General features: G+C 40.7%; 1 protein-coding gene across 1 annotated transcript; it reads left to right on the top strand.

Moving 5' to 3' along the window:
• The first annotated feature begins 3,759 nt into the window (after window positions 1–3,759).
• On the top strand, window positions 3,760–4,704 carry LOC147464257 (uncharacterized). The gene has a single exon (XM_086525220.1). The coding sequence runs from the start codon at window positions 3,760–3,762 to the stop codon at window positions 4,702–4,704; it is 945 nt and encodes a 314-aa protein (XP_086381346.1).
• Window positions 4,705–20,777: the final 16,073 nt, after the last annotated feature.

The raw sequence follows: 20,777 nt of genomic DNA, 5'->3' as shown, positions 1-20,777 counted from the left end.
TTGTGGCTGGTCGAGCACATCCTCTAGGAAACAGGTTTATAATTGATCATAGATCTGACACCACAGTTCACTCGGCCCCATTGCAGTATTGTTACACGTGTAAAGCGGACACTGATGTTGGGGAAGATTCTCCTTATATGGATGTACTACCTCGGATGACTGAGTCGGACAATGTGGATCGGGTCCACCTAGCAGCAACCATAGACACTTGGGGAAACAGGGGGACGACCTGGGTAACACCTGAGGGGGATGAAATGCCACCACTCGTACCTTTAAATATGCTACAAGCAATGCATATAGCTTCTGACAAGACTCATCCTGATATAATGAAGAAAACATACAAGTGGGTTCCTAAAGCTTCTTTAGAGACCATAGCTAGTGCTAAAAAACAGAAGCCTTGTAAGAAACGTTCCACTCGCCCCAAGAAATGTAAAGAAACGTTGCGCTGGATTCCTAAACGACTATTGGAAGCCCAACGCTACTATCAAGGAAATGATCAAATATGGGTGCCAAAACGTCGATTGTGTTATTACCTGTCACCTGACCCATGTGAGCCCAATCCTGTAGCTCCAAAACAAATCAACGATCGCGGAAAGAAAAAAATCACGGAATGCGACACGCCCGCTCCAGAGCTAGTTTGGGTACTAAAGAAAGAACGATTTGTTCCACCTAGCTTCTCCACAGGCTCCTCCTACAATAGTGGACCTCCATAAAGCTACAAAGGAATCCACAGCTCCCAGTGTTCAAGAATCACCTGATGAACCACTTCAAGTTCGATCCTGGGAGAGTACCTTACCACCCTTGCAACTCGACGAGGCACCTAAGGTAATAGAAAACTACTGGAAAAAGTCCCCACCTATTACCAATTGGAACAATTGGTTTCAAAGGGTGACAAGCTCATTTCAAACTGTATGATCTACCCAAGGAAGGGGGGAGTGTTTGCTGACAATTATCATTCACTTGCTTCCCTCTCAACCTTCCTCCCTGGCCTCTCAATATCCCAATCTTAGGGAATGTACATATAAATCCTTATACTCACAAAGAAAAATAAAAAAATAAAATAAAGAGCAAGAGCAATTAGCAAACGAGTATGCACAATAAAAGTCAAAACATTGACTCAGACCTAGACATTCGCATCCGGTACACTAAAACAGAAACCTATGCCATAAAACACCTTTGATCCTCATCACTCGAGTGATGGAGGGTAGGTAGAATTAGTACGATAGGAGTGTTTCTGTTTTAGAGTTGAGTGATTAGCAAAGTTCCTTTTTCCCACTGATGTGACTCCTAGAGGTATTCTTGTGTTTCATAGTGTGTACAGGAACGTGTTGCTGTGGTTAGGATTTGGACCTTCATGGGATCTTTCCCTCGTTCACACTTCAAATCGAGCGCGACCATCAACACAAACAGGTGTTTCTTGTCCATTACCATTGTCCCTTATCTTTTTTGCATCCATGTTTGTCTACTTTAATTGTGATTGGTAGCATAATATTCATCGCATTTGCTCAGTATCAAACATTTAATTCGATGTAATTTCTTGTCATAATCACTTGTCTAGGTTTAAAAATTAAGCAGTCCGACTAAGCTAGTTTGACCAAGCTAGGCGTTAGAGATCTTCTCTTAATACCATGGGGAATGCCTTACTCATAATCAATGGTTACTTAGGTTCTTAATCCGATTTAGGTAGCATTGTGTGAAATGTACTAGGGCTTTCTAGTGGGCTTGACCCTATTGACCTTTAGCTTAAGTATTATAAAGGGAGTTTACTAGTGTGATGAGTCTGGGGAGGTGTATCACTGTTATATGACCCCCCAAAGTTACAAAATTAAAATGCTGAAAATGAACAAACAAAAAATCAAAGTGCCACAATGTAAAATCTTCAGCCAGAAGAGAAATCTTAGCTTGATTGGGTACTTCACTCACATGTATCGCCTATTGTACTACAACCCTAGAGGTTCCCAGTGTGGGCGCTTTTCCTTGAAAAGCAAAAAACCCAAGGCATACAAAATAAGCACACACATCAAAATTGAATCATTGTGAAAAGACTTTGGGGGGTCAAAGAAAAGGTAATCAGTTAGGCGATGATTTCATGAGAAATTCCTTTTATGGTAGCTTAACTACAAGGTCTTCTACGTATAGCCTCTAGTCAGTCCTCGAACATGAAATACTTGGCTCTCGCGATTAAACAACTTAATTAACCAGAGAAAATTAACAAGCTTACCCATGGTATTAATAGTCGATCTCTAGTGCCTTTCGACCGTTAAATTAGTGACCCCAGTCTTGTTTAATTTTTTACCTTTACATCCGTTTATGCATTTGATTATATTGCAATTTAATGTTTATTGCTGACAAATTGTTTAAAATTCTGTTACCAATCAATTTGCCTGCCTAAAACTACATATGCTTTTTAATCGCTTATGAGAATGCAATTACTGTGTCAATGTTGTTTGATTTTGCAGTGACTGAGGAAGGCTAAGGACATTCATCTCAAATGCTCTTCCACCTCGACGAACAAGCTTCAACTCAATAGCTTCCGAGGACGGAATCTACATCAGGAAGGGGGGCATGTTAACCCTCACGGATCACGGACACCCTATCACCTACGACGGACGTTGTAACCTACGGCGGACATTGTATTATTTATTTGGTAGAGTCAGGTATCGGGCTTGTCGGTCCAATAGGAAAAGGGTAAGAGTGATCGCCGATGAGAGGCGTACTCTAACTAGAACATTCAAGGGATTAGTTGGCTAAGCATGGGCTCCCAAGTGTGAATGGGGCGAGCTCATATAAAAGTCAACTAAACCTAAAATTCACTCATTCTCTCATTTGTGCAATAGAAGAGTGCTCTTGCTCCATCTCCATCTTCTTCTTCTTCATCTCCTTGTGTGTGTGTGTATGCGTGAGAGAGAGAGAGAGAGAGAGAGAGAAAGTGTGCGATCGAGCATTGCAACGACGACACGGCGGCAGCGAAGCAGTTCAGCGCGGCGAAGTGGCAGCTCCTCCTTCTTCGCGGCGAGGAATCCTCCACGAAGCAAGCGTAGAGCGGTGAGTGACACACCATCGCCTTCTTTGAGCTTACTAGTTTAGGCTTGTTGTGTGCTTGGAGCCATTTGTGGCTCGTACACGGTGTATCGGCAAGTTCCTTGCATTGACACGTGCGACATACGCGCACAACAATCAAATCTTCAACACCAACAATCTACACTCCCTGGTGGCAATAAAGCTAAGCAAGTTTGGGTTAGAAAATAAATTATGGCAACCAGACCGCAACAAATTTAGATACCAAAATCATTGCTTGACAATAAATCTTCCAACGCGATGGAGCAAAGCTTCAAAATTGCCAAAACTTCTAATCATAGGCCAAAATGGTGGCGGCAACTTAGGCAGCAACTCAATCCTTCATCGGGCTTCAACAAATACAAATGGATTCCAAATTGTCAATCGGACAAGTCTATGACTTCCACAGCACCACCATGGGAATGGAGACCAAAAACCTCAAACAAACAATCCTCTTTCTAGTCTCCCAAACCAATATTAAAGTGGGTACCTAACACCAAACCAAAATAACAAAGCAACCCATGGTACTCACCAAACCAACCATCAAAAAACGGGCAATTTGTCTTCAACAACTTTTGTTTGAAAAATGCAACATCGATGAAACCTTGCTAGCAAAACCATTGAACAATTGGTTTAGTACCCACATCTTGCACAACAGTGTGTTACCCAATGCATCTCTTTCTAATCTCTAACAATGATCCAATGCCGCCCAACATGGGAAGTTTAGATCCATGCAACCTCGTCATCATGCGCATGGCTTGCATTGAATTTCCACGAATGGCAAGCATTGGAGAAGGTAGATACAGCATGGTCACGAAGGTGAAAGTCAACCATGAAACCTTCACAGATGAATTTTACGCTGGCAAGCTAATCAAGGGTGATGGCCAGAAGAGTGCCAATGACATAGCGCTACATGAGGCCACAATTATGAATATCACTCATAGTGGAATCATTGCTGCTCTGGGATTGGCAAGACATGCCACGCAAGCGCACACCCTCATCTTCAAGATGTGGAATGGTGGAAACCTCGACCACTGGCTAGAGAGACTCCAAAAGGAGGGGAAGAATGTGGCCATGAGAAAGGGTTTCAGAGACACTGAGGGGACCATTGAAGGTGTCAAGAAGAATATATGGCCTATCATTAATGGATTTCTCCGAACCTTCATCTTTTTGCACGCAAATAACATCACTCACAATGATGTTCATGGGAGTAATATCTTATTGCATTTTGCATGGGCTGGAGTATATGTAGGCGTATGTGATTGGGGTAGTGCAACCTTGTTCCCCACAGAGAACACATTTCCAAAGTTGCCAGATCTTCTCCCATCGACAAGGGAAGCCTGGAGCAAGCGATATTGGTGGGTGGCTCCCGAATGTATATCGACAAATCCTCCAGTCTTCACGCATAGCCAAGATATCTACTCCCTTTGTAAATACATTCAAGAACTCATTAAATATTTACCTAAGGATGATGACACTAATTATATCGCTTTCCTTAAATGCTTTCAGGAAGTCCTGCACACTTGTGTATCTATCAATCCCACCCAACGCAAGTCCTCACATGATCTCCTCATCATGTTACAAGGCATTAAGCGTGTTGGTCGCACACTCCTAAATAGTGCAGGCTTGAGGCCATCCAATGATTGAAATTTGAAGTCATACCTTGTAATTTGAAAACGTGTCTATACTTTGCAATGATACAGTTTTGTTTTGTCTCATGTCCATTGATTTGAAATTTCATGCTATTTTATTACATTGTTGTTGTCAAATTGATGAGAGAGATGTGAATTTTAAAATTATGTGAATGTTACCATTGATTGTAGTTTTTTAATCAATGTTATCTATTTTTTCAATCTAATTATTTATTGTCGTGTGATTCGACAGGAAATGGCAGCCCCATACGCTCCTCCCAATGTCGACAGTGAGCTTGATCACGAAGAGTCTCAATGCATCCTCAGAGAGGGATGCATGCGTTACGGGGCTCAAGACCTCTCCTCATTCTTTGTTGAGGCCGTGGAGCCCGAAGGTTTGGAGGGCAAACCAATGAAATTGGAAGACGTACGCAAGTGTTGTCCCTCTTTTTTTTCTAAAGATGTACTATTCAGGAGGTCAGGTCGTGCCAAGGCAACGGCACCATTGAAAATCAAAGATTTGCAACACAAAGGGCTCGCCTGTATGTTGCTCCTACGCTTCATCCAAAAGGAGCACAGTCTACTTAACAATAATCAAGTTGCCATGTAATTCATCCAGCAAGTCTTCATGCAAGATATAATGAAGAAGTGTGTCCTTTGGACAGACCGTCCTTTCAACGTTGGTGTTGGACTTGGAAGAGCTAAAGAAAGGGCACAAGCACGTCATGGGGAGGCAGATCCACCTGCACAAAAGAGGCCACTTGTGCTCCTACCATATGAGCATGAACAAATTGTTAATATTGTGTCTCAAGGGGCTACACTAGCCAGCCAAGGAGAGAGCATTTTCTCTCTACAAGAGAAGTTGGCAGCCAAAGAAGAAGAAGTAGTTGTTTTAAAGAGAAAACTTGCCAGATACAAAGCGCAGTACGGTCCTCTCTCTCCCTTGCCTGAGGAGGCAGGACCAAGTCACGAGGCAGATATTCAAGGAATGGTGGTGATAGCCGTTTTTTCGGCTCTTTGTAATTGCCACAGTGAGTTACCTCACCCTACCAAAATCACCCAAACACTGTGGCTATCCCTACCATTTCACTGTACATAGGCGTGCGTGAGTCACGGGACTTTTCCCATATCTTCTTAAAAACCCTCAGCTAGCTAGTCACTGGGCTAGGTGAGCCAAAAAAAATAAAAATAATAAAAAAATAAAAGTATATTATGGCCTCTTTGTGTGTAAATATTTCATTGTATATATGGCCTAAATATAGGGATTTTTTATAATTATTTTGGTATTTTATTTAAATATTTCTACTTAGGTGTGTGTTTTATTAAACCTATGTACACCTTCTTTCATCCTCTTACACCATAATTATATTTTTTTTGCCAATATGTACATACTCTAACCTCATATTTTTCCTTTATACAAATCACTCCCACATTTTCACCCTCACCCTCGTGAAAACAAAAAATTGATTTCTACTCATTGGTTACTTTTATTATATTATTTACTTGCATACCTTTTCCTCTTTCACCCAAAATAATTCAAGGAGGGACCATATCATATGATTCCAATATCTTTCCATATCCATAACTCCTCCATATTTTTATTATTATTTTTACTCATTATTCTAACACCATGTGCTCATTGAGCTAAAGTCCATGAATAGTCCATACACTAGTCCCACCATGTATATATTTCTTATTTCACCAATAATCCTCCTCCATGCATGGGTCAAGGGCAACTTGAATGCTTTGTATTATAATATGACAAAGGAGGGGCTCACTCTTGGATGCATTGTACAAATTCAACAAAGGAGGGGGCCACTAAAAGACTTTTGCAGGCATAAAAAACAGGCCTTTTGGTGAGAATTTTGGCACCTATCTCCACTCCGAATTTGGAGCGGTGGTCAAAAGAGAAAATGTAGCCCATGCTCTGAATAATCACCTCAAATTTTTTCATGATTTTTGGAGCTACCAGCTGTGAGCTATGATTTTTTTAGTGGACCCCAGTTTTCCCATGCTATGCAGCCACACTCTCTCTTCCACTTTATCATTTTCCTCTTTCACACACACTTCTCCACTCATCATCCCCATCTCTCTCACCACTCCTCTCTGCACACTACTCACCTTCTCCTCAACCTTGAAGAATAAGAGAAACCATGGTGAACTCATACCTCCCACACACAATTCCATTCCAAAATTGACCACCTAGTCTCATTTTTCCTCCTCCAAATTACCCATATCTATCAAAAAACCACAAAATTCAGTCTCTTCTCTTAAAAGACAGTATCATGGTGGTTGATTACTCAGCTTCAATTACCTTGTCTCCCAAGGAAGGCCAAGAGTGGAGAAAAAATGTACCGTCAAAGCTAGTGGACCGTCAACAAGCGTCAAAATTGGCCCTACTCAAGACACTTGGAGCATCAACCTTGTAAGAAATCCACCTTTTCTTACCTCTTAAGAGTTTTTCTTCTTTTTTTGTATCCTACATGGATACTCCCATTGTAAATATTCAATTCCATTTGTAAATTAATACTAACTCTACTAACACTAACCCACTATGAAAAGTCCTATCACCTCCATTTCTCTCCTCTCTCTTTCCCCACCAACTTCTTGATAATTCCAAGCAAAAGAAATTAGATAAATTGCTGAAAATCTAACCCAACCATGGTTAGAGGAGTAACCCTAGCCTTCAAAATTGCTATAAAAGGAGGGTGTAGCTAGCATAAAAGGGGGGAGCCATAAGCAAGAGCACTATGCTATAGCTTGAGAAGCCAAGCTCAACCTCTCTAGAAGGAGCTCTTGAGTGGAAGCTCATTGTCTTATGCATGTGCATGTGTTGTAATAGGGGATTAGCAAGGGAAATCTATGCCATTGTAAGAGAGAGAGTGATCATTCAATTGAGAGTAGGAAATCTATCATTTCTCCTACTAGTGTAAGCCCAACATTCGCTGAATCAAGGAGGGTGGATTTGGACTAAGCTTGGATACTTTGTCTCCCTTCCAACGTGAAGTAATGGACAACAATGATGCGTAAGTGTCTTGGTGTTTTTTTTTTGTTAAGTTCTTGATAGCTTGTCTCTGGTGTTGTCATCAATCTAGCCATAAATCCCACATACTGTAAGAGGGTGACAGGGTGGAGAGGACTCCCCTGGCCTTAAGACAGTGATTGGGGTGGCTTTTCTTGTGATGTGTTGTGGTGAAATTTACGCAAGCTATGTTGAACAAGTACTAATCTCACTTTGATTTGTCATGACAGATTTGTAAGAAGGTATTAATGCAACAAGCACCCCCTCCCCCTTTCTCTCTCTTTCTTAAATATATAGTTGTGTTTGCTTGATCATTGCCGATACGTTTCAAAGCAGCCCGAGCACTATCTCTCTCTCTCTCTCTCTCTCTCTCTCTCTCTCTCTCTCTCTCTCTCTCTCTCGTGTTTTAGTGTGTGAGAGTATTCCATTGGTGTTAGGGTTAGTGTAATTCCTTGCTTGTTTGTTGGTTGCTCTAACGATTCTCCTCTTTTGCGTCCTAGTTCGCTCTTAAACTAGGTGGTGCCCCTTGTGTAGTTGGGATTTGGCGGTGGGTTTGTTGTTCTGGTTTGTGTTGTGTTGTGCCCCAGCCCCATTGAGCAGCACGGGAGCCTTGAAGGGTGTCTAGAGGCCACTCTTCTTGTTGCCCACCCCGGACCGCCTCAAATTGGTGCCCCCACTGAGGAAGGCTTGTGTATTTTTGTGTAGAATCAACCTTTAGCATAGTCAAGTAGTTTGCATGAATCACGAAGCTTTGTATGATCCCTTCATTCCCATTGCAAGGCAAAAGGTACACATAATTGTTAGTACTAAGTTGCAATTTCAACGTGTCATTCGTAGAATTTTAGGTCCTCTTAGGTTGGCCGAGATAAACGCTTCAGTAAATCCTTTTATTTTGCCTCTCATTAGGTACGACCTTAGTTTGGACGTCTATATTTTTGTTTTGTTTTAAGCATTAGGACATGCATAGGCCATGGATAATGGCCCAGGAATAGAGGTTTTTCCCTTTCATTTTACTCCACACATTAGAATAAACGTTGCAATTAGTAGAAAGATCCATTTTCAACAACGAATGGTGTTCATGTTTGGTGCCCAAAGAGCAGGAGAAATTCTTGCATCACCAAACCCTGTCATTCTACCTCTCATCAACTACCACACTTCTTTTGATGTACATGTGTTCATTTTATTTTAAAATGAGGTGCAGCCCGGCAAAGTAGTGTGTATGTTTGTTTTTTCTTTGTCCAAGTTGTTACAAGAAACAAAAAAACGATCATTTGTTCTAACTGGGAATGTGTGTGCAGTGAAAGTTCAATCCTTAGAGATCTAGCTCTATTACCAATTGAGTTGCAGGAGCAAGTAGTAAGGCCTCTCCCTCATAACAAGAGGGTGGTGAAGTTAAGACGGAAGGTCCTACGCGTTGATTCCATTTTCCTCTTGTTGTTGGGCACTAAGGAAGACCGCGCATTCATCCAACTAGTGTGTGCCCTAAGATTGGTAAATAGAGTGAAATTTGGCGTTTGGCGAGTGCATTTCACCATTGAGGAAGACTCTTCAGGAAACTTGCGGCCAGAGTTCATGCTTCATAGACTCACATTTGGTGAATTTTTCCCTCATTTGCATCTTATTAATAGTCTTCCTTTCGCTTTCAACAAAGGAGATAGGGAGCTATTCAGAGCTTGTCTTAATAAAGAGAGCATAGAGAAGATTGCAAATTTGTATAAATTCTCATCCTTCTCTACTTTCTATGACACTTTGTTCATAGAGACATTGTAAATCTCTTATGCTTTTGAATGATTTAACCATAATCCTAAGGAGTTTTTGTCCAGGAATTTTGTAGCACAAGTGGAGTCTTTAAATCTTGCAAACTTGATTGGACTTGATGAGGATGTTCTTTATGAAATTGTGAGAAGGTTGCCTCACTCCGACTGTGTGGAACTCGAAGGAAAGGAGCTCCTAGTCAATTGCTACTTTCTCACGGCCTTCGACGAGCATGAAGATCTAGTTTTTATACAAACCGCTTGTGCATTGGGAATTGTAGAGCAAGTGCAATTTATCACTTGGGACGTGGTTGCTCTTTTGGATCCAGAAAAGGAAGTTCTAGAGATTTTTGTTTATCGCCTTAGCTTTGAAGAATTTCAACCCTTCTTAGAGCTCATCAATAGTCTACCCTTTTGTTTTGATCAAACAAATCGAGACCTTATTGAAGCTTGGATAGCTGAAGAAGAAAACCTAGAGTGGTATTTTCTCACTTCTTCATTTGCAGGCGAGTGGTTCTAGATCTCTATTGTATCCCTTATTGTAACTCGTATTGTAATCTTTCATAATAATGGAGAGCCAACGCCAAATGTCTGGATATCCTCTTTTCTTTGGAGAGCCTGGAGAGGATGCAGAATTATTTTTAGCAAATTTCAAGATGTCTTGCCGTATCAAGAGGATAGTAACCGATCAAGAACGTGTAGAAATGTTTGAGGTGGTCCTTAGGAAAGATGCTAGTACTTGGTTTGACTCTTTGCCTGAGGAAGTTAAGGGGAATTACACAGAAGTTTTGAATCGTTTTAAGAGATATTTCTTTGATTCCCAAAACACTCAAAAACTATGGCAAGACATTGTTTCTTATAAGCAAAAAGACTTAGATGACTACTACTTGTACAAGCAAGAGTTCCTACGTCTTTGGGCTCTATGGATACGAAATGTTACTAACCCTGGTGATGGTGCAGAATTTTTAAAGAAGGAGAGGTTCATAGCCAGACTCTTTCCTGACCTCAAGGTAAAAGTTGAGGCGGGTGCACCTGCTACTTTTGATGCAGCTGAAACTAGGGCTGCTGAGAAGTATAGGAAACTCAAGTGCTTAAGGGGAGAGGTTCCAATAGAAGGTCTTAGACCCAAAGGTAAGTCACAAGCATCAACATCGAGGGAGCTTCCTGAGGTAACGGCGGAAGTAATTGAGAAGTTAAACGAATCTTTAAGCAGCCTGTCATTTCACCTTGCACAAGCTGTAGGTCCAAAGGGACAAGCAAAGAAGTCTGAAGAGCGAGATCCACGACCTAGGAGAGTCTTGCAATGTTGGAATTGCGGAGAGTCTGGACATGGGATGTATAATTGTCCTTGGCCCCGTGGGGAGCCAGGGAGGCCTAACTTGAATTACCCAGTGATGAATGCAGGTGAAGGAACTGGTCAACAACCAAGGCTTCTACAAAGGCCAAATGGACCAAGACCACCTCCACAAGGGGTAGAAGGAGTTCCACCTTTGCCAGATCCAAATGTGCATGTGGTAGAGGTGACAAATTCAAATGAGGTTGACATGGAAGCCAATGGAATTAAGCGTGGCCGAGGAAAAGGTAAAGAGAAAGAAGGAGTCACATCACAGAGTGACCATGGACAAGGCAAGAAGGCAAAGGGAACCAAGGAAACCAAGAGGACTCGACGTCGTATCAACCTCCAAGACTTCCCTCTTGGACATGGTATGGCTCCGTACAACTTGTTGGAAGACATGAGAGGTAAGGGTCCTGATATTTTATGGCCTCAATTTCTTGCATTATGTCCACAAGTTAGGAGGGATTTAACAAGGGCAGTTAGCACTAGGAGAAAGGTAAAAGAGAGTGTGCCTGTTGTAAAAATTGCACAAGCTGAAATGAATGAGGACATTACACCGGTGCTAGACTGTTACATCAAAGGGAGATTGGTTAGGAAAGGTCTAGTGGATGGGGGTGCACAAATTTGCATCATGACAGAGGGACTCATGCAAAAACTAGGCATGCACATCCATGAGACACCTGAAATTAGGGTCAAGATGGCAAACAATAGCAAGGCTAGGTGCGTAGGCATTTGTAAAAATGTTTTTGTGGAGGCCTTTGGCATTAAGAAGGCAGTGGATTTCTATGTCATGTCTACCAAGGGAAATGGTTACCCATTTATCCTAGGAAGACCATGGCTAATGAAAATGCGAGCTTTGCAGGATTGGGAGAGTGGAAAGCTAATTTGCAGGAATGACAATCACAAGAAGGTTGTCTTTGACATGAAGGAGCAACGCCAAGAGGAGCTCCATGAAGAATCATCTCAAAGTGAGACGGAAGAAGGTTGGACCGATAGCACTTCAGAAGAAGAAAGTAGCGGCAGCATTACTGAAGAGGAGTCTTCCATCGAAGTCATGGGGGTAAGGTTTAAGCCAAGCAGCCAAGAGACCTCTTGTCAAGGCTTGGAGGAGGTAGGTCCTCAAGAGAACGAAGGTGATCAAGATGAAGGGATGTTGGAAGGTATGCTATCAACAACACTTACAAAGGATGAAAGAGAGGAGTTCAAATGTGTGCTAAGGAAGTTTCCTAGGCTTTTTGCGAAAGACTACACCGACGTGCGTGGAGTAGATGTTGTTCAACACAAGATTGAGTTGAAGCCAGAGGCCACACCTAAGGCTCAAAAGCTACGAAGGCTAGGAGTCATTAAAGAGCAGGCTCTACTCAAGGAGGTAAGAAAGCTTCTAGCAGCAGGGTTCATTTATCCAGTGGAGAATTCAGAGTGGGTCTCTCCTGTTGTTGTCACTCCTAAGAAGAACGGCAAGTGGAGGGTGTGTGTGGATTACCGTCCCCTCAATGAGGCAACAAAGAGAGATCACTTTCCCCTCCCATTCCAGGATGAGATACTAAATGAGGTAGCTGGTCATGAGAAGTACACTGTGTGCGATGGTTACTCAGGTTACTTTCAAATAGGGATTGCACTGGAGGATCAATTGAAAACAACCTTTATCACTCCTTGGGGTTGTTATGCTTTTAGAGTCATGCCATTTGGTCTGACAAATGCTCCTGCAACATTCCAACGTTTCATGAATATGGTGTTTCAAGCATTCTTTGGAAAGTCAATTAGGGTGTTCATTGATGATTTCTGTATTTATAGCTCAAAATCATTGCATCTACAAAGGGTAGAAGAAGGTTTAAAGAAGCTCTACGACATGGGAGGTCAACTCAACCCCGACAAGTGCCATATAGGTGAGGATGAAGTAATCTTGCTTGGTCATAAAGTTTCTTACAAAGGCATTGAAGTGGATCCTTCGAAGGCAAAGGCTCTTATTGAGCTACCATCACCCAAGAGTCTTAAGGAGGTCATCTCATTCATTCAAAAGGTGAAGTATATGTCACGCTTCATTCACTTAGCCTCGGAGTTACTTCACCCTTTGCAAAAGTTGACACAACAAGTAGAATTTGCATGGTCTGATGAGCTTGAAGAGTACTTTTGTAACATTAAAGTCATTTTGTCAGAGCTACCAACACTCATGCCTCCTTGTTGGGAGTACACATTCTTTGTTAGCTCTAGTGCTGGGAAAGAAACAATTGGTGCTGTGTTGCTACAACAAGATCCCCACAGTACAAGGATGCGACCCATCTACTTTGCTAGTAGGGTCATGAATGCTTTGGAGAGAGACTACACAGAAGCAGAACTCATGATGCTTTCTCTCATGTTTGCGGTGAGAAAGTTTAGATCCTACCTGCTACATAAACCTTTTGTAATTCTCACTGCAGAAAATTTGTTCCCTTGGGTGTCATTTCAAATGAATCTTAGTACTAGGATCTCAGGAGTTGCAAGAGTTTCAATACTCTTTCAAGGTAGAAGATAGTGTGCGTGCACAATTGGCAGGGATTCTCACTTATAGGGTGCACGAAAAGGAGATTAAGGTGCCTGAAGTAAAGACCCTACCATTGCCACCACCAAAAAGTATTCCTAATGCTTTTACTTTGTTCTTTGATGGAGCTTTTCGTCGAGCCACAGGAAAAGCAGGGGGAGGGCTAGTGTTGCTCAACCCAAGTGGAGAGGTAGTCATGAAAGAGAAGTTCAATCTACCAAGTTCAGCTAGCAACAATGAAGCAGAATATGACACTCTACTTCATGGTTTGAAGATGTGCATTGGCCAAGGGATACAACGCCTCATGGTAAATGGAGATGCACTTCTCATTGTTAAACAGATTTTAGGCATTTGGGCATGCAAGAATGAGAGCTTACAGACAAAATTTCATGCCATTCGTAGATTGTTTAATCAATTTGAAGAAGTGCAACTATATCATATTCACACAGAATGAAGATGCTGATTTACTTGCACAACAAGCCGTTGCATGTGTAAAGAAAGAAGTGCAGGTCATCATGGTGGCGGCTGCTGTGAAGCAACCGAGGTACCAAGGATTGGAGTCATTGGCTCCCATCATTGGCTACATTTTGGAGGGTGAGTTTCCACCAGACTTCACAAAAGCTCAGAAGAGGAGACTCATGAAGAAGGCAAGCGTATATCTCTTCCTAGAAGGCTCCCTCTATCAAAGAGGGAAGGATCAAGTGTGCAGACGAGTACCAACTATCAAGGAAATTCCAGCCATTCTAAAAGGTTTGCAGGAAGAGGCATGTGGTGGTCATTTTGCCCAAGAATTAACTGTGAAGAAGATTTTGCTTTCGGGGTATGTTTGGCCAAGTTTGCATGTGGATGTTCAACATTGGTGTAAAAGCTGTCACACTTGTCAAATAAATGGAAATAGAAGGTTGGTGCATGGCCCGAGGCAAATAGTGCTTGCAAATGGACCCTTTGAAAAGTGGGGCATTGATGCTATGGGTCCTCTACCTAGGACAAAAAATGGAAAACTCTACATTCTAGGGGCTGTAGACTATATGACTAGGTGGGTGGAAGCACAAAGTGTGGCAAAGGTAAATGAGAAGACAGTGAGCAAATTCGTCTACACTCACATTTGTTGTAGATTTGGCACACCTTTGGAGATTGTTTCTGATAATGGTCCAGGGTTTAGAAAAGGATTGCTCACAGAAGTTTGTGAAGAGCTTCACATTCTACATCGTCATAGCACACCATACTACCCACAGTCAAATGGTTTGGTGGAGAAGGCTAATGGTGTCATTGCAGGAATCATTAGAAAGATGGTGCAAAACAAGACAAAATTATGGGATGACTTCTTGGATGGTGCCTTGTGGGCATATCGAACCACATATAGGGAAGCCACGGAGTTCACACCATTTCACTTGGTCTATGGTCAAGAGGCTTTGCAGCCTATCGAGCTCAACAATCCAACAATGCGACTTCATGGCAAAGGAGCACAAGATGATCAAGAGGTATGGATGGATCGACTTCTTACGTTAGTGGAGCTTGAGTGGAAAAGAGAAGCAGCATATGAGTGCTACAAGAGGAAAGCCACACAAGCGAAAGAAACGCACGACAAGAAACTGAAGGACAAAGGCATCAAGGAAGGAGAGCTTGTGCTAAGGTATGACAATCGACTTGACAATCGTTTTGATGCCAAGTTTGAAACAAGATGGCAAGGGCCATACATAGTCAAGAAGGATTTCAATTCAAGTTACTATCAACTTATGGACATGAATGGTAAAGAGCACTCCAGGAAAGTAAACGGGTATCGCTTGAAGCCCTATTTGAGTCGCCTTCTACCAAAGGATCTACCAAAGATCTGTCCAAAGGCCGCTGTCTTATGTAAGTATTGTTACATGAAGCATGAGTGTAACTCCAGCCAAAATTCTGAGGGGCCAAACAATGAAGATCTCGTCAAGGACTCTGAAGCACTCTCTTTGGAAAAGATGCTCTATGATGGTACATGAATATACCATCATCCAGGGGGAGGGATAATGATAGCCGTTTTTTCGGCTCTTTGTAATTGCCACAGTGAGTTACCTCACCCTACCAAAATCACCCAAACACTGTGGCTATCCCTACCATTTCACTGTACATAGGCGTGCGTGAGTCACGGGACTTTTCCCATATCTTCTTAAAAACCCTCAGCTAGCTAGTCACTGGGCTAGGTGAGCCAAAAAAAATAAAAATAATAAAAAAATAAAAGTATATTATGGCCTCTTTGTGTGTAAATATTTCATTGTATATATGGCCTAAATATAGGGATTTTTTATAATTATTTTGGTATTTTATTTAAATATTTCTACTTAGGTGTGTGTTTTATTAAACCTATGTACACCTTCTTTCATCCTCTTACACCATAATTATATTTTTTTTGCCAATATGTACATACTCTAACCTCATATTTTTCCTTTATACAAATCACTCCCACATTTTCACCCTCACCCTCGTGAAAACAAAAAATTGATTTCTACTCATTGGTTACTTTTATTATATTATTTACTTGCATACCTTTTCCTCTTTCACCCAAAATAATTCAAGGAGGGACCATATCATATGATTCCAATATCTTTCCATATCCATAACTCCTCCATATTTTTATTATTATTTTTACTCATTATTCTAACACCATGTGCTCATTGAGCTAAAGTCCATGAATAGTCCATACACTAGTCCCACCATGTATATATTTCTTATTTCACCAATAATCCTCCTCCATGCATGGGTCAAGGGCAACTTGAATGCTTTGTATTATAATATGACAAAGGAGGGGCTCACTCTTGGATGCATTGTACAAATTCAACAAAGGAGGGGGCCACTAAAAGACTTTTGCAGGCATAAAAAACAGGCCTTTTGGTGAGAATTTTGGCACCTATCTCCACTCCGAATTTGGAGCGGTGGTCAAAAGAGAAAATGTAGCCCATGCTCTGAATAATCACCTCAAATTTTTTCATGATTTTTGGAGCTACCAGCTGTGAGCTATGATTTTTTTAGTGGACCCCAGTTTTCCCATGCTATGCAGCCACACTCTCTCTTCCACTTTATCATTTTCCTCTTTCACACACACTTCTCCACTCATCATCCCCATCTCTCTCACCACTCCTCTCTGCACACTACTCACCTTCTCCTCAACCTTGAAGAATAAGAGAAACCATGGTGAACTCATACCTCCCACACACAATTCCATTCCAAAATTGACCACCTAGTCTCATTTTTCCTCCTCCAAATTACCCATATCTATCAAAAAACCACAAAATTCAGCCTCTTCTCTTAAAAGACAGTATCATGGTGGTTGATTACTCAGCTTCAATTACCTTGTCTCCCAAGGAAGGCCAAGAGTGGAGAAAAAATGTACCGTCAAAGCTAGTGGACCGTCAACAAGCGTCAAAATTGGCCCTACTCAAGACACTTGGAGCATCAACCTTGTAAGAAATCCACCTTTTCTTACCTCTTAAGAGTTTTTCTTCTTTTTTTGTATCCTACATGGATACTCCCATTGTAAATATTCAATTCCATTTGTAAATTAATACTAACTCTACTAACACTAACCCACTATGAAAAGTCCTATCACCTCCATTTCTCTCCTCTCTCTTTCCCCACCAACTTCTTGATAATTCCAAGCAAAAGAAATTAGATAAATTGCTGAAAATCTAACCCAACCATGGTTAGAGGAGTAACCCTAGCCTTCAAAATTGCTATAAAAGGAGGGTGTAGCTAGCATAAAAGGGGGGATCCATAAGCAAGAGCACTATGCTATAGCTTGAGAAGCCAAGCTCAACCTCTCTAGAAGGAGCTCTTGAGTGGAAGCTCATTGTCTTATGCATGTGCATGTGTTGTAATAGGGGATTAGCAAGGGAAATCTATGCCATTGTAAGAGAGAGAGTGATCATTCAATTGAGAGTAGGAAATCTATCATTTCTCCTACTAGTGTAAGCCCAACATTCGCTGAATCAAGGAGGGTGGATTTGGACTAAGCTTGGATACTTTGTCTCCCTTCCAACGTGAAGTAATGGACAACAATGATGCGTAAGTGTCTTGGTGTTTTTTTTTTGTTAAGTTCTTGATAGCTTGTCTCTGGTGTTGTCATCAATCTAGCCATAAATCCCACATACTGTAAGAGGGTGACAGGGTGGAGAGGACTCCCCTGGCCTTAAGACAGTGATTGGGGTGGCTTTTCTTGTGATGTGTTGTGGTGAAATTTACGCAAGCTATGTTGAACAAGTACTAATCTCACTTTGATTTGTCATGACAGATTTGTAAGAAGGTATTAATGCAACAAGCACCCCCTCCCCCTTTCTCTCTCTTTCTTAAATATATAGTTGTGTTTGCTTGATCATTGCCGATACGTTTCAAAGCAGCCCGAGCACTCTCTCTCTCTCTCTCTCTCTCTCTCTCTCTCTCTCTCTCTCTCTCTCTCTCTCTCTCTCGTGTTTTAGTGTGTGAGAGTATTCCATTGGTGTTAGGGTTAGTGTAATTCCTTGCTTGTTTGTTGGTTGCTCTAACAATTCTCCTCTTTTGTGTCCTAGTTCGCTCTTAAACTAGGTGGTGCCCCTTGTGTAGTTGGGATTTGGCGGTGGGTTTGTTGTTCTGGTTTGTGTTGTGTTGTGCCCCAGCCCCATTGAGCAGCACGGGAGCCTTGAAGGGTGTCTAGAGGCCACTCTTCTTGTTGCCCGCCCCGGACCGCCTCAGTGGATATACTTGAGGCAACATTGAACACAGATCTTGAAGAAGTGGTGGATATCACAATTTCTTCAAGACATTGTAGACTGTAGTTGAAAATTTTAATGGCAATTTATCCCGTCCTTTTTTGAGACGCATTGTATTCTCTCTATGTTTATGGCAATGAATTTGTTTTGGATTTGCTAATTGATGACTTTGTTGAGAGTCAAGCAATGTCTTTTTATTTGGTTGCCAAGCAATGTCCTCAGTACTTATGTTTATGCAAATTCTCTTCAATACTTGACTTTGTTGCTACTAAATTAAAAATATAGATCAATAGGGAGCTACAGTGAGAAAAATTGAGATACATTATCATGAAAAGATGTTTACATTTCGCCATCTATCACATTGAAAGTCCTTGGTTAGCTGCATATCTTCTTGATCTACACTCACTTCTTCTATGTTGACAGATGACGCAACTGTCATACCCTTCTATCTCTTAGGAAGAGGTCCTGCCTGTTTGCATTTCTTTACATACCCTGCAAAATGGACCCATATGTCGTTAGGTGGTGCTCCACATTCTTTCACATTGGGACTAGTGCCAAATAAATGTTCTTTGATGCGAGTTGCGTTGTGTGGCACGTTATGTCCACAATGTTTGCATTCCAAAAAAGGAATTGTTTTGCCTCTCTCTTTTGCCTCCACATACGACCACTCTTTTCCTCGCACCATGCTTTCTGACTTCAACAAAATATATCCTACAATCAATAGATACACTATTATTATAATTTTTCATCATAATAGCGCAATGAGAAAGATAAAAGGTTATAGATATGATTTGCTAAATTAAAATGATGAATGAATAGTGTTAAGATAATTTTTTAGGGAAGATCACCAATGGATATATCATTCTTGGCTACTAGGTGGTAAAGAGTGTTTGCTCAAGACAACCTAGATGAGCGATGGAGTCATCTCACATTCCACTATCTATGTCTCTTGGAGGTAGGAGCTACTGCTCAAACACAACCAATCGACTCTAAAATAACTGAGGTCTCGAATTTCTATATCAACATAGAGGTAAGAGCATGAGCTCGATAACATCCATCTGACTCCCAAGTACTATGCATGACTAATATTCACTAGGAGGTAAGAGCTTTCACTCGATCACAACCTAGTGAATTCGATAGGTAATCCACCATATTCACTTAGAGGTAAGAGCATAAGCTCGATAACAACCAAGTGAATCCTACTTCATACCTTAAACCTCACTTGGAAGTAAGAGAATCATCTCATAACAATCAAGAGGCACTAAGTGGACCTATTCTATGCAACCAAGTGAATCCTACTTCATACCTTAAACCTCACTTGGAAGTAAGAGAATCATCTCATAACAACCAAGAGGCACTAAGTGGACCTATTCTATGTCTATATGAAGGTAAGAACATTTGTTCATGACAACCAAAGGACCCTACATATATGTGTATATGTTCCAAAATGTATGAACTAACACTATTATTTGTGCACATATTATAGCTATGATAGATTGTAACCATCAAATATCACTTTTAGTATCTATTCTAAAACACATAGAGCTAAGAGTATATCTTTTAATGTTTAGAATTATACATTCGCACTATAGGTAGAAAAGTAGCCTCTAATGCGTACAATTATTTATTTATATATTCTTAAACAAGTAGAGCTAAAAGTATAGTCTCTATTGCTTAGAGTAATTTATTTAAACTTAGCAATAGAGTTAAAGAATAACTTTTATTGTTGTTAAGAATTTTAGGTGATTCAAATCTATATAATTATTTTATTTTTAATGTATAAACATTAAAAATAATATTTTCTTAAAAAATCAAAGATTTATTAAGTTGACAACTCAACCTTTCTATGTCGGAGGTAACCTGACACTTTGGTGAAGGGAATTGTAGCTAAGCCACGCAAATTTGGGCTTTATATACTACTACTATATCGATCAAAAACATATAGATCAATTTAAACTATCGATCAAAAGCCTATTGATTGATTAAGTATCGATTGATAGTTTATCTGTCGATATGTAAGCAATAAAACGTTTTTTTGAAAAAAGCTAACGTGGCGACGAATAATACGCACAAATAAATCTTTAAAACGTATTAATCGACCATTATTCACAAATAAAACCAATGTTGAATAGAATCACGCAACCCAACTTCTACACATACACACCCTCTCCAAGAGAAGTCATGGCCAAAACCCTAATCAAGTTTGTCAAAACTTGATCTTCTTCTTCCCATTACCCTCTCCCTCTCTTTTCCCTTAATTCTCAAGATTTCCATATCTTGAATTCCCTTTGCCTCTTGCCATTCTTTCATTCCAAGTAGTCAAATTGGTGGTCTTCAAGTGAACTGAAGAGGGAAAGAGCCGACTACATCAACACACTTCTTCAATACTCTCCAAAATCAAGGAGAAGACTCACACACTAAGTTAATATTTTCTTGTTCTCTTTATGCTATTGTACTTTCTTGAAAGTGATTTACTTGTATGCTTACTTAAATTCATGCTTAAGCTCTTGCATTTTCATAAACGAGACTTTTTGCTTGGGAAGAAAAAATAACTTCTTAATTTTGTTGTTTTCTTCTAATTATGGTTCATTACTAATCCTAACTAACCATGTTGCTAACAACTAACCATGATTTTATTTCAAGTTTTGTTATTTTTAGTTTCTTAGACTACCAAACTAATATGACAGGCTAAAAGCACGCTTTGGTGGTACAAAAAGGATTGTCCTTGACAGCACCTTTGA

The sequence above is a fragment of the Adiantum capillus-veneris genome, chromosome 1 (genome assembly GCF_014529385.1).
Source record: "Adiantum capillus-veneris isolate H3 chromosome 1, ASM1452938v2, whole genome shotgun sequence".
Lineage (NCBI taxonomy): Eukaryota > Viridiplantae > Streptophyta > Polypodiopsida > Polypodiales > Pteridaceae > Adiantum > Adiantum capillus-veneris.
This window is presented reverse-complemented; position numbering and strand designations above follow the sequence as displayed.

Bases quoted from the DNA above. Each gene is read 5' to 3' on its own strand.
- LOC147464257 (XM_086525220.1), top strand. From the start codon at position 3,760: ATGCCGCCCAACATGGGAAGTTTAGATCCATGCAACCTCGTCATCATG.